Source organism: Ixodes scapularis, unplaced genomic scaffold (genome assembly GCF_016920785.2).
Source record: "Ixodes scapularis isolate PalLabHiFi unplaced genomic scaffold, ASM1692078v2 PGA_scaffold1__304_contigs__length_218370807, whole genome shotgun sequence".
In the NCBI taxonomy this organism is placed as follows: Eukaryota; Metazoa; Arthropoda; class Arachnida; order Ixodida; family Ixodidae; genus Ixodes; species Ixodes scapularis.
In genome coordinates, this window is record NW_024609846.1 from 126,979,372 (window position 1) to 126,993,172 (window position 13,801).

The 13,801-nt window shown below is 48.5% G+C and overlaps 1 protein-coding gene across 1 annotated transcript in view; it reads right to left on the bottom strand.

The window, feature by feature from the left end:
* Positions 1 to 500: 500 nt before the first annotated feature.
* The window catches only part of LOC120846750 (peroxynitrite isomerase THAP4), a 39,609-nt gene continuing 26,308 nt past the window's right edge, over positions 501 to 13,801 (bottom strand). Inside the window, exons 2-3 of the mRNA XM_040503924.2 lie at positions 13,301 to 13,437; positions 501 to 841 (exon numbers count right to left, since the gene is read on the bottom strand). Of these exons, the coding sequence (XP_040359858.1) occupies positions 706 to 841; positions 13,301 to 13,437 (273 nt within the window). The 3' untranslated portion in view covers positions 501 to 705. The remainder of the gene's footprint in view (positions 842 to 13,300; positions 13,438 to 13,801) is intronic.

Sequence of the window (13,801 nt, forward strand, 5' to 3'; positions counted from 1 at the left end):
CGCCGACAGCTGGCGTCGTCACAGCCTTCACAAGGCGGGCGGGGCGAGCCGGGGAAAAATTCTCTCCTCGCCGTGACGTCACCCCGGTTTGCCGTAAAAGGGCGCCACGCGAACTTCTCGGGGCTATTATTCAAGAATTGCCAAATCTCCCAAGCGCCCCTCTTTTTCTAGTTTCATAAACTAATTAGGAATTAATTATAACGATTTGTCAGCCTCAAAATGCTCATTCATGATACCATCTCTGTGATGAAGGACCTGTACGTGCAATCCTGAGCGGAGTACTTCAAATCGGCAACTTCGCACAACATTCGCCACCATGTCAAAACAGGGATATAAGAATACGACTATTCACTTTCTACGAGATTTTAGAGAACCGCCTTACGACATGCAAAAACCCACAATGGGTGTACAAGCAGCAGTTCTGTCATACCTGGGCTTGGTGATGTTGAAAACCTTGCTCTGTTTTATTTCGAGTTACACAGCAAAATCTACATGTACACTGACCAATCAGTGTGCCCTATTACCACTTGTGTCCCATGTAGCAAATCCCGGCTGGGCTCGGGTATAGATCTCACAAGTGTTGAAGGACACATTTCGGCATGATTTCTCGCTTGGTGATGACGTTGAGCTGGCCGCTGTGCCTCTTTTGTTCTATGGAGGCTGGGCGACTGCCAGGCGCCTAAATTTGCCAAGCAGCCCCAAACCCTACGGTAGTACACCTTCCGGACTCCTGGATTTTTTGTGGTGATGGTCGCTGTGCTTCAACCGTGCACTCTGACAGAGCCCCGGACAATTATGGAAGGGCTGCAGAGGCAATCTGGGTATTCCATTTCTCATTGGACTGAAAACAAACGGGAACAGAACAAAATGAAAACTTCGTAATACCTGCTGTCTTTTTATAAATGGCATAATTTGCTATTATTGCTAGTTGCACTATTTCTCGTGTAGAAAATCTTGAATTTGCCGATTCAATCTCCGTCTTTCTTGCTCTCTTTGCTGATACGCAACATATTTGTCGGCTGTTGAGTTTTCAGTTACATTTGTTGACAGAAACTAAATGCAACTTTGGCCACGAAGAACTCTTTTCAAAGGCTGAAGAGGCATCAAAAATCGTAAACCAATTTACTTTTATGGAAGTTTGTTTTTTACTCTTCTTAGTTCCTTCAACGAGGCGGCCGTTACTCTAGAAAAAGACCTGTAGTATTAACATATATATTATGCGCCAGAACTGGTCAGACTGTGTTCATTTCGATACTATATTGTCAAAATGCAACTAATTTTACATGCTTCGCCCTCTTACTGCAATATTTTTGACTTGTATTTACTTATAATTATTATTTCGAACAAAAAAAAAACACAAAATATTGATACAATCACTCCTCAGTGTGCCGTTGTTAGAACGACCAATTCTCAACTCTCTGGGTAAAGCTCAAAGTTCAAATAAAAATACCTACTTTTTTTTCCTTCTACTATGATGTTCAAGTTCCGTTCACTCGAGATAAATATGCGGTATTGTAGCGTATGTGGCCGCATGCCGAAGTGCCTGAGTGTGTTTTAAAGCTAAAAAAAAAGAAGTAAAAAGTAAAAAAAAAAAACAAAAAAAAACAGGAGAAAAGCGAGCCAGCTCGAACTCTTACGAGCTCATACCGAGCCTGCCTAACTAATCCCTGATGTTTGGGATTGAAGCAGAGAACCTTGAAGGGTTACAGAGATTTTGTCGGTGGGCCGGTAAGCCCATTAGCGCTCATGCGAGAAGGCCGTAAAAAGCGAGGAGGAAAATGGAGGAGGAAAGGGAAGGAGGAAAAAAAGAAAAGAGGGGGAATCTTCTGCCACGCTGAAGAAAATTTTGAGTGCCCGCCTTTAAGGAAAAAGATCATTTTCATAGAATTTAAAAAAAAAAAACGGGCTCTAGCTTCCGGTACACTCAATTTAGTATTTATCGTTCTCTCGTCAAAAAATTGTACTCGCGCGATAAACAGTTACATCTTGATGATGCTGAGCGCAGTCTGAACCGCCACCCCGAAATTTTCTGGGAGTTTGCAAAGCAGCACACTCGTAACAATGCACATGAAATTTCACTGTGGGATTGTTTTACTGGAAGGAAACACTAAGTCCCCACCAGAGGTGGCAGACCGTTTTGCAGACTGTTTTAGTCAATGCTACACAGTTGGTCAACCAACTATTTAGCCTATTGACATGGAAGTAAAATGTTTTATCGGGCTTCAGAGTAGATTCAGATGAAATAGAGGAAGGTATTAGAAACCTTAAACCGAAGTTATCTACTGAAGTAGATTGTATTCCGAGCTTTATAATCAAAGGTTGTGGTGACTTGTCCACACCGATTTTAAAACACATTTTTAACTTGTCACTTCGCTCTGGTTTGTTCCCATCGTTATGGAAGAAAGCGGTTGTCGTGCCAATATTAAAGAGGGGCGATTCATCGGTTCTCAGTAATTATCGGCCTGTTTCTTTGTTGTGCGGCTTTTCTAAGGTGCTTGAGAAAGTTATTCATAAACGAATAACTCATTACTTTCACCATAAATTAACGACTTCGCAGCACGGGTTCATTACGGGACGGTCAGTTGAAACCAACTTGTGCTCCTTTTTACATTTCGCTGCACCAATCGTTACGAACAGGGGACAGGTACTAGATGCTATTTATTTTGATATGTCTAAAGCATTCAATAAAGTTGGTCATGAGCTATTGCACCACAAATTATCGTTACAGTAAAACCTCGTTATAACAAAATGGGATATAACAAACAAATGGATATAACAAAGCAATCATAATTCCCCTTGCTTGAATAGTTGGAAGAAATGGACATTGGCTATAACAAACTAATGGTTATAACAAAGTAATTACGACCGCTCCTTCAACTTCTTTATAACGAGGTTTTACTGTATATGTACGGTTGTTGTTCTGAACTACTTCGCTGGTTTCAAAGCTACTTGTCATGTCGTACAAATCATGTTTGAATTTCTAGCGTCCCTTCTAAACTATTTTACTCAACCTCAGGTGTCCCCCAGGGGTTTATTCTTGGGCCTCTTCTGTTTCTGATATTTGTTAATGATATTGTCACGGGTGGTGACCAATAAACAAGAAATGAACAGGAAGAAATAAACGTTTAATATGGCGAACTTGTGCCAAAATAAAAGGGTACAAAAGATAATAACAGAGCGTCACGGGCGTCGAGGTCGGCGTAGCAGCAGAGTCGAACGCTGGGGCAAAACTGACTCCGGCTTGCCACGCGGAGCCGCTTTTGTACACCCATTGGCTTCTGGAGCATTCGACGTAGAAGGTTCGACGCGTAGAACATTCTAAACTCGAATCAGCTAGACGGTTCTCGAATTCACCAGAACATCTCATTACAGTGTCAAAAAAATGCGTAGCCGCGGCCAGGAATCGAACCCTGGCCCTTCGCGTGGGAGGCGAGCGCGATAACCGTTAGGCTACAACCGTGCTGCCTACTGGCGCGCGGCATTACTCCCCCCTTAAAAAAGTGCATCGCCCCGATGCAACACAAAACAAAACAAAGCACATGAAAAGAACGGCAAACTAAAGAGTTATTTGAAACACATGAGATCCATCCTATCGAGCGTAGTACGGCTTCAGGTGCACGACGTGGACGACTTCAGGTCGTGGTGGGCGGCGTGATGATGTTCTTGTTCCGTCAGGCATCACCTCGTAGTTCAGCTCGCCGAGACGACGAAGTACCTTGTATGGTCCAAAGTACCGTTTCAGCAGTTTCGCACTGAGGCCGCGGCGACGGATGGGCGTCCACACCCACACCCTGTCTCCGGGCTGGAAGTGAACGTCCCTGCGACGAAGGTTGTAGCGGCCCGTGTCGACGCGTTGCTGGTCTTGAATCATAAGTCGGGCGAGCTGGCGGACTTCTTCGGCGCGTTGAGCAACCACCTGGGCGTTGTCGCTCTGATTGTCAGATGGCTCATGGGGCAGCATTGCGTCCAGCATGGTCGTTACCTTCCGACCATGTACCAGCTGGAAAGGGGTGAATCCAGTGGTCTCCTGAACCGCCGTATTGTAGGCAAACGTGACGTAGGGCAGCACCTCTTCCCACGTCTTGTGCTCAACGTCGACGTACATAAAGATCATGTCGGCGATTGTCTTGTTCAGTCTCTCCGTCAGCCCGTTGGTCTGCGGGTGGTACGCAGTTGTACGACGGTGGCTGGTGTGACTGAGTCGGAGGATTTCTTGGATCAGCTGTGCCATGAACGATGATCCGCGATCAGTAATCAAAACTTCTGGAGCGCCGTGCCGGAGGACGATGGACTCTATGAAAAACTTGGCGACTTCAACAGCCGTGCCTGCTGGAAGGGCTTTCGTCTCGGCGTACCGTGCGAGATAATCGGTGGCGACGATAATCCAGCGGTTTCCCGACGTTGACGGCGGGAAAGGGCCAAGTAAATCCATTCCGATCTGCTGGAACGGCATAGACGGGGGAGAAATTGGATGCAGAAGTCCTAACGGCTTCGTCGGCGGTTTCTTGCGTCGCTGACACTCGTGGCATGATCGAATGTATAGGTGAACGGTCTTCGGTAGCCTCGGCCAGTAGTACTTTTCTCGAATCCTGGGGAGCGTCCTGCTGTAGCCAAGGTGTCCAGCCGTTGGGTCGTCATGGCATCCTTGGAATATTTCATCTCGAAGGCTGGCAGGAACAACCAACAGCCATGCTGTGCTGTTGTTGACGAAGTTCTCCTTGCACAGGACCCCTTGCCGCATGGAGAATGTATGCAGGATTCTTAAGAAAGCACAGGGAACCGAACTCGCTTGTCCCTCTAAGTGCTCGATGAGCGCTCGCAGTTCAGGGTCGTCTCGTTGGAGTGCTGCCATGTCGCTGACGTCCAAAGCACCGAGGAAACACTCATCGTCGTCGTCTTCAATAGAGGCAGGTCCAGCCTCGACAGGAGCTCTTGACAGGCAGTCGGCGTCATTGTGCTTCCGGCCTGACTTGTACACAACGGTCATGTCGAACTCCTGCAGTCGTAGGCTCCACCGGGCGAGGCGTCCGGAGGGGTCTTTCAGATTCGCGAGCCAGCAGAGCGAGTGGTGGTCCGTGACCACGCGAAAAGGACTTCCATACAGATATGGGCGAAACTTTGTTATTGCCCAGATGACAGCAAGGCACTCCTTTTCAGTTGTTGAGTAGTTCCTCTCCGCCTTAGACAGCATCCGACTCGCATATGCAATGACTCACTCTGCCCCGTCCTGCCTTTGAACTAGCACCGCGCCAAGTCCGGTGTTACTGGTGTCCGTGTGGATCTCTGTATCAGCGAACTGGTCGAAATGGCCAAGAATCGGGGGCGTCTGGAGTCTTCGTTTCAGCTCATCGAATGACCGCTGGTGTTCGTCTGTCCATTCAAACTTTATGGCGTCCTTCGTGAGGTGCGTCAGCGGTGCGGACAGCTTGGCGAAGTCCCGAAAAAATTGTCTGTAGTAGGCACAAAGAACGAGGAATCTTCTCATGGCCTTCTTGTCAGACGGCGGCGCAAATGCAGCGACGGCTCGGGTCTTCTCGGGGTCCGGAAAAACACCTTTGTTGCTTACGACGTGGCCAAGGAACTTAAGTTCACCATAGGCAAATCGACACTTTGTCGGCTTGAGTGACAGGCCGGCAGTCTTGATAGCTTGAAGCACGGCTCGAAGTCGTTTCAGGTGCTCGTTGAAATCTCGTGAAAATACTACGACGTCGTCAAGGTGGACGAGGCAGCTCTGCCATTTCAAACCTGCCAGCACGGTGTCCATGACACGCTGGAAGGTGGCTGGCGCTGTACAAAGCCCGAACGGCATCACTTTGAATTCGTACAGTCCGTCGGGAGTGACGAAAGCAGTTTTCTCCCGGTCGCGTTCGTCGACTTCAATCTGCCAGTAGCCACTCTTCAGATACATCGACGAAAAATATTGGGAGTGGCGCAGTCGGTCTAACGTATCGTCAATGCGGGGGAGCAAATAGACGTCCTTCTTCGTCACAGCGTTCAGTCGACGATAGTCCACGCAGAACCGCAGGGTTCCGTCCTTCTTCTTTACAAGGACGACTGGGGACGCCCATGGACTTCTTGAGGGTTGAATGATGTCGTCGTTGAGCATTTCTTGGACTTGATCCTGAATCACCTTCCTTTCCTTTAAGGAGACTCGATACGGCGACTGATGGACGGGAAGCGCATCGTCGTCGGTAATAACGCAATGTTTCGCCATTGGTGTTTGGCGAACTTTCGACAACGTGGCAATACAGTCACTGTATTTGGCGAGGAGATCAACCAGTTGCCGGCGCTTAGGAGCTGGGAGCTCGGGGTTGATGTCGATAGGCGGCGGCAGCGTGCTGTTCTGTTGTGACGACGAGGTTTCTTCGGAGACTGCGGTGACGACGGCTGGCGCCTGAAACTCCTCAATGTGGCCCACAGTGGTACCCTTAGTTAGGTGCTGCGGCTCCTTTCGGAAGTTTGTCACGAGAACAGTTGTACGTCCTTCTTGGAGACCCGTTACGCCTCGTGCGACGCCGATTCCTTTTTCAAAGAGCAGTTGGACACTGCCTTCCAGAAGAGCTTCACCGTGCATGGCTGAGTCAGTTATGACGGTGACGAAAACACTCGACCGCGGCGGTAAGTTCACATGGTCGGCGATAACTCGAATCGCGGTCGTGTTGGTCTCCACCGGCGGTAAAACAGGCTTTCGCAGCGTCAGCTGGTTTGCCCCGAGGTCGATGACGGCGCCATACTCGCAGAGAAAGTCCATTCCGAGGATAACGTCCTTCGAACAGTCTTGCAGAACGACGAACTTCACAGGGCACGTCTCAGCGTGGATCTCGACGCGATCAGTGCATCTCCCGACTGGTGTGATGAGGTGCCCTCCGGCGGTTCGTATTTGTGGTCCATCCCACGGCGTGGTGACTTTTCGAAGGCGGCGGGAGAGTCTCCCACTCAAGACCGAGTAGTCTGCTCCGGTGTCCACGAGTGCTGATGCGTCGTGGCCGTCAATGACGACGTTTAGGTTATTGGACACCGCTGCAGGGGCGTCGTTTCGGTCTCTGGTAGTGTTCGAGTGGGGGCCCTCCGACGTTCTTGGAGGATCTTGGCGTCGGTCGTCTTCGGCAACTCCACCTCCAGGGGTGGCCGCGCCTAGTTTCCCCGGCGTGGAGCGAGGGGCGACAGGCTTTCACGTCGGGGTCGGTGCATCGGCGAAGCTGGACATCGTGGCGAAGGCGACCGGAAGTCTCGGCGGGACGCAGGCTCGGGGGACTGAGGTCGTCGCAGGTACTCGTCGATTTCCCGGGGCCGTTCACCATAACGGGGTCGCGGGTCGTTCGGGTGGAACCCGCGCAGCCCGAGTAGACGGTATGGGCATCGGCGGTAGGTGTGGTCTGCTTCCCCGCAGTGGAAGCACAGAGGGCGTCGGTCGGGCGTTCGCAACACATCGGTCTTCCGGGGTGCACGGGGCTCCTGACTGGCGTACTGGAGCTGGTCGTCGCGGCGTTGGTCGTGCTGCGGCGCAGGAGAGTGATGTCGGGGCGGCGCAACATAGGCTCGAGGAGGAGGCGGTGGCCGTCGGGCCACTGCGGCGTAAGTCAACGTGGGCTCCTCGGTGGCTGCCACGGCGACGGGAGCCTCTGGTTGGATGGCTCTCTGAACTTCTTCCCGCACAACCTCAGCGATGGAGAGCGTCGCTGGTCGGTTTGCAGCTGGCGGCAACCAGCGGATTTCCTCCCGGACGACCTCCCGGATGATTTCGTGGATGTCCGTACCAAGAGCGTTTTCGCCGCTAAGCAGAGCGGTTGTAGTGACGCTTGGATGCCGCTGGTAGTGGGAAGCGCGCGCTTGGAGGGCGCGCTCGATGTTTGTTGCCTCGGTGACGAAGGCGTCGAGGGTTGCCGGCGGGTTGCGGACGAGGCCCCCGAAAATGTCGTCTCTCACCCCGCGCATGAGAATTCGTAGTTTCTTCGGTAGCCCGAGAGTCGGCGCGGGCACTCAGGTACAGAACGTCCTCTACGAAGCCGGTGACGCTCTCGTTGGGGCCCTGGGTTCTGGTTCGCAGTAGGTCCTTGGCTCTCTCTCGGCGGTAGTGGTTGCTGAACGTAGCCTTGAGATCAGTCTTGAAAATGTCCCACGACGTCAAAAAGGACTCATGATTCTCGTACCAGCGCTTGGCTGTACCCTCAAGCAAAAATAGACGTTGTGCAGGCACTGCTCGTCGGTCCAGCAATTGTGGCGGGCAACGCGTTCATGCTGGTCAATCCAGTCTTCGACGTCTTCGTATTGCTTGCCGTGGAATGGAGCAGCTGTGCGCGGTGCGACGGGCAGATAAACAACGGCTGGAGCGGCCGGGGTCTCCGACTGGTTGGCCATCATCGTCCTCCTGGTTTGCCTGGTCCTGGGTGGCAAGGGTCCTGATTCCGGGGGTAGGCCAAGGTTCCGGCGACTTAATCGGATCTCGGTCTGGTCTTCGTTGGGTTCTTGGGGGCTTGCGTTCAGAATTGCACTGCGGGAACTCAGAGGGGAGCGCTGCACGGGCATGCGGTTACCCCGCACCTCCACCAAAATGTCGCGGGTGGTGACCAATAAACAAGAAATGAACAGGAAGAAATAAACGTTTAATATGGCGAACTTGTACCAAAATAAAAGGGTACAAAAGACAATAACAGTGCGTCGCGGGCGTCGAGGTCGGCGTAGCAGCAGAGTCGGACGCTGGGGCGAAACTGACTCCGGCTTGCCACGCGGAGCCGCTTTTGTACACGCGTTGGCTTCTGGAGCATTCGACGTAGAAGGCTCGACGCGTAGAACATTCTAAACTCGAATCAGCTAGACGGTTCTCGAATTCACCAGAACATCTCATTACAGTGTCAACAAAATGCATAGCCACGGCCAGGAATCGAACCCTGGCCCTTCGCGTGGGAGGCAAGCACGATAACCGTTAGGCTACGGCCGCGCTGCCTACTTGGCGCGCGGCAATATAGCCTCATGTGTAAAAAAAGCTGAGCTCCTACTCTTTGCGGATGATATTAAGATTTTTATGTGCGTTGCTACTCCTCTTGATTGTAATGCTCTTCAGCATGAAATGACTAACATACTGCAATGGTCTTTGGCGAATAATTTGCTCCTAAATCCTACCAAAACTAAGATTCTTTCTTTGAGCAGACGACACATTGTTATGCATTTTACTTACTCTTTGGGAGGAACTCCAATCGAACGCGTGACTGTGATGAAAGATCTTGGTGTGTGCCTTGATAGCACGTTGTCATTCAATGCTCATGTTTCTTTTATTGTTGGCCGTGCGATGAAACCTCTTGGTGTTATATCTCATATAACTCAAAAGTTCAGACGCCCTGCTTGTATGATTCGTTTATTTTGTGCTTTAGTTCGTTGACGGCTTGAATTTGTCTCTGTTATTTGGAATTCTCCAACAAGTACACAGTCTTTAAGTATTGAATCGGGGCAAAAAAGAATGATACGGATTTTATATGATAGACATTTTCAGTGCCGCTTTTATTATGATTATGAATTTGTTCTTAAGAGCGTTTTACTTAAGCATTTGTCAAATAGAAGATTCGAGTGTGATCTGATTTTTTTTGCACAGGGTGGTAAATAGTTAGACTAATGCTAATCAACTTCTGAATTCTGTCGATTTTCATGTTCCTTGTCGCATTACCAGAAATTTTACTGTCTTTTATACTCAATCCATGTCTAAACTCTCACCACTGTCCCATATGCAAATTTCATTTAATACAATCGCATCCTCTAGCTTGGACATCTTCACAGATCTCCCAGTTTTTCGCCGGAACTTGGCAAGTCTAGTTGAAAGTTGAAACTCTATTACATTTTGTGTGAAGTGTGTGACCTATTTGTTGTCATGCTAATTTGTACATTTGAAGCTGTGCGTGTGCTGTGTTTCTTCTTTTTGTCTTGTGTGCGCCAATGTGAAGACCCGCGTGGTTGTTTTTGGGCACATTAAATAAACAAATTATTATTATTATTCTCGGGGAGCGTCTTGTATTCCCCCAGTGGTAAAGTATTTGAAGTGGTAATAGACAACAATGACGTTCGCAGGTGGCCCGCTTCAGCGCTGCTGCCATTTATGCGACGTTTTGCAGTTTAGCAAGCCTCGTGCATTCAGAACCCTAATTTGGAGAGTCTGGCCAGTGGGTGTGGCAACGAAGGCGCTGGAGAGGAGAAAAGTGGAGGAGAGGTAGGAGAGCTCCAAAGGAGCGAGAGCAAGGGGGAGCAAAGAGGAGACGACCGCCATTTTGATGCAACACACTTTCCGTACAGAGCACTGTTAAAGCTATGCGTCGTCCGCTATGAGCCGACTTCTTTTTCGCCTGAATAAATGCTTGAAGTCAGACGTCAAGAAAACTTCATTTGTTAGCTTTATAACCCACTGAAAAATAACTGTCTATAATCCCATGCATTCCACCGGGCGAATTAATGAAAATGGCGGCCCTCCCCGCTCAGCTGGGAGCAGCCGGGAGTTCACGCGCATGCGCTCACGCTTCTCACTCTGCACCGCGGGCTGATTGGCTCACTCGGGAGGGGGGCGTCACAGCGGCGAGATCATAAACTGGCCAAACTCTCCCAATATACAGCTCTGTGTCCATTACGCTAAGACTTTGAGTAATCACACATTGCAAGCAAGACAATGCGATAACAATATCTATGCAAAAAAAAAGAGGATGGGAGCTCAGACTGACACCAAAAACATTGCATCCCAATGGTTTGTTATAGAGAGCCACAAGTATGAGTGTGTTCAACTCAAACCATGGAGAGTGTTTGCAAATGAATCACGGCATTAAAAAGTGTGGATTATACTCCTTTTCGTGTTTCAAAAATACTCATCTTATCGGATCAAAAATGGTCCCAAAAGAAAAGTGTTGATTTGTTCTTTGCACAAAAATATTCAAGCATCTCCAGGGCTGCTTATAGCCGGAGCAGGGTCCTCCCCACAATGGGCGGCAGTGGTTTTGTCGCCCACCACTCCGTCTGACCGCCCATTGCTCTGACTGACTGCCCACCGCTCAATTATGCCATAGGATGGGGATGCGATTTTCCCTGCTTACATGGCTGCAAACCGTCCTATTTAGCAGGCCTGTACACCGCCACCTTATCGTGTGTTATCGTATCCCCAACTGTCGCCACTTTTTCAGACAGGGAGAGCGGAGCTGCAGGGCAGGAGAAACACAAAATAGACAGATGCCACGAACGCGCACTGCGCAGCAGTTCTCTTTGCAGGCGGTGAGTGGCAGAGAGCAGAAAGCAGATAGGACTTTTCTTTCACTGCTCAATGCTTGCTTGCGTTGTGGCTTGCTTTGTCTTCACCACTTCGCACGCTCCCCGCCTTTCCTTCCCTACTTTTATTTATTTTTTTTTTTTCCAAGGCAATTTGTTTTTTGTTTTATCACCGCAGTGTGGCGCCACTCACAGGGCTGCAAAGTTTGAGAGCCTACGCAAAGTGCGTGCCAGATAACCCCCCCCCCCCCCCCCCCCCCCCTCCGGGCCGGCTGCTCGCATGGTGGTTATGTCCACCCCTAAAAATTCCTGAGAGAACCCTGAACCGGAGTTACGTTGAAAAACTACCCATAGCCCCATAGACCCACAGCAAAATTTTGCACTTCTTTAACCAGTGTACCTTGCAAAATTTTTGAACACGTCATCTACTCGCAGTTGGTTAACTTTCTTGAATCTAATGACTTCTTTACTACTTCACAACATGGCTTTAGAAAACATTTCTCATGTGAGACACAACTAATATCCTTCACATATGATCTCCATCACACTCTTGATGACCATTATGAAACTGATTGTGTCTTTCTGGATTTTTCAAAAGCATTTGATAAAGTTTCCCATAAGCTACTATACTTCATAAATTGCAATCACTTAACATCGACTCACGCATACTTAACTGGATCCACGCCTTTTTAACTAACCGCCTACAATTCGTCACTGCTAATAATACCAATTCTCGCACTGTTCCAGTCAATTCAGGCGTTCCACAGGGCTCCGTACTTGGCCCGCTACTGTTTCTTATTTACATTAATGACCTGGTACTGAACATCTCTTCTGCCATCTGCCCGTTTGCTGACGACTGCGTAATATATAGAAAAATAACTGACGTATCTGAGACATTACTTCTACAATCAGACCTTAACCAGATATGATTATGGTGTAACCAGTGGCTAATGGAACTGAACACTGACAAATGTAAATATATGAGAATATCACGTGGTTCATCTCTGCCTCACACTTACCACCTAACAGTAAGCCTCTCGCATCAGTGTCAAGTTACAAATACCTTGGTGTTCATATAACGTCTAACCTTTCTTGGAAACTTCATGTTGAATACGTGATTAACAATGCTAATCGCATGTTAGGATACCTTAAAAGAAATTTCTTTTTCGCTCCGTCCTCTCTGAAACTAACCATGTACAAAAGTCTAATTCGCCCAAAATTAGAATATGCCGCCGCTGTCTGGGACACCTCACACTCTTCACTAATTTCCCTTATTGAATCTGTCCAAAACCGTTCAGCCCGTTTTATCATGTCGAACTATCACCGTACTGCCAGCGTTTCTAGCATGAAAACCTCTTTAGGCCTGCCATCACTAATGCATCACCGTAAAATCTTTCGTTTGTGTCTTTTCCATAAAATATTTCATCAAAATGCTGACCTTCGTCGTAAACTAATTATCCCACCATTCTACATCTCTGCTCGCATTGATCATAGTCATAAAGTCGGTGTGCCAAATTTTAAAACTTCGTTGTTTTAATCTTCTTTTATTCCCCAAACATCATTGGATTGGAACCACCTTCCCGCCTCAATAGCTAACATTACTGATATTGTTTTGTTTAAGAGAGTTCTAACATGTGCACATTGTAATTATTATTTTGATGTCCACTCCCCTCTTCAATGTATTACTACCTTGAGGGTATTTGAAATAAATAAATAAATAAATAAATGGCACCCACACACGCGTACCCCGGGCAAGCAGTTGAACACACTCTTAATTGAGGTTGCCTAGTTTGTTGCTGTAGAAGCCCACACTTTCTGCCCACATCTTATTGCACCATGTGCGGCGCCGCTAGCAGCCTTGCCTCTTTGCTTGTAAGCACGAGTTGACGTATACCTCGCAGCACATCAGTTGGTAGGAAACACTACCCTGTCAACACTGTTGATGTGACGTGATCTACTTGCCCTCACAAGCCACGTTTTGTTCCCCGAGTCTCCATGCTGGCACCTTGGATACATGGGGCTGGCGCGTTCGCGGAAGCCAGCCAGGTGTTTCACCAGTGAAGTTCACCTTGGGAGGATGTCGTCCAGTGCTCCACCACTCGATTCCGTGCACCGATAAAGCTGCTTGACAGTTGCCTGCACCCAGTCTTGGAGTCCCACGAGGGACTTCAGCTTTCCCAACAGAGACCAAGCGTTTCCTGATGACTGAAAAATGAAGCATTCATTCTACTAAGCACTAGACTTATGGATTGCCAGAAACCACAGCTTGACAAAATAAAGAGCTCATAATAATGAACACCAAAAACAAGAAAAAACATTTATGCACCATTTTTTCAAGTATACAAAAATAACGTCTCTCCGACATTTTCCTGTATTGAATAGGAAATACTCTGTCATGAGAACGGAGGGGGCGCCCTTTTTCACAATCTGCCAGTCGTAAAAGTAAGGGTGCAAGTGAGCTGGCGTAAACTGAACTTTAGAAAAACACCATGACTGAGTTTAACCCATTACCGCCCATTGTACTTTAAAAAGTACACACACGTTTTAATTTTTTTTAGCATTAGAGATT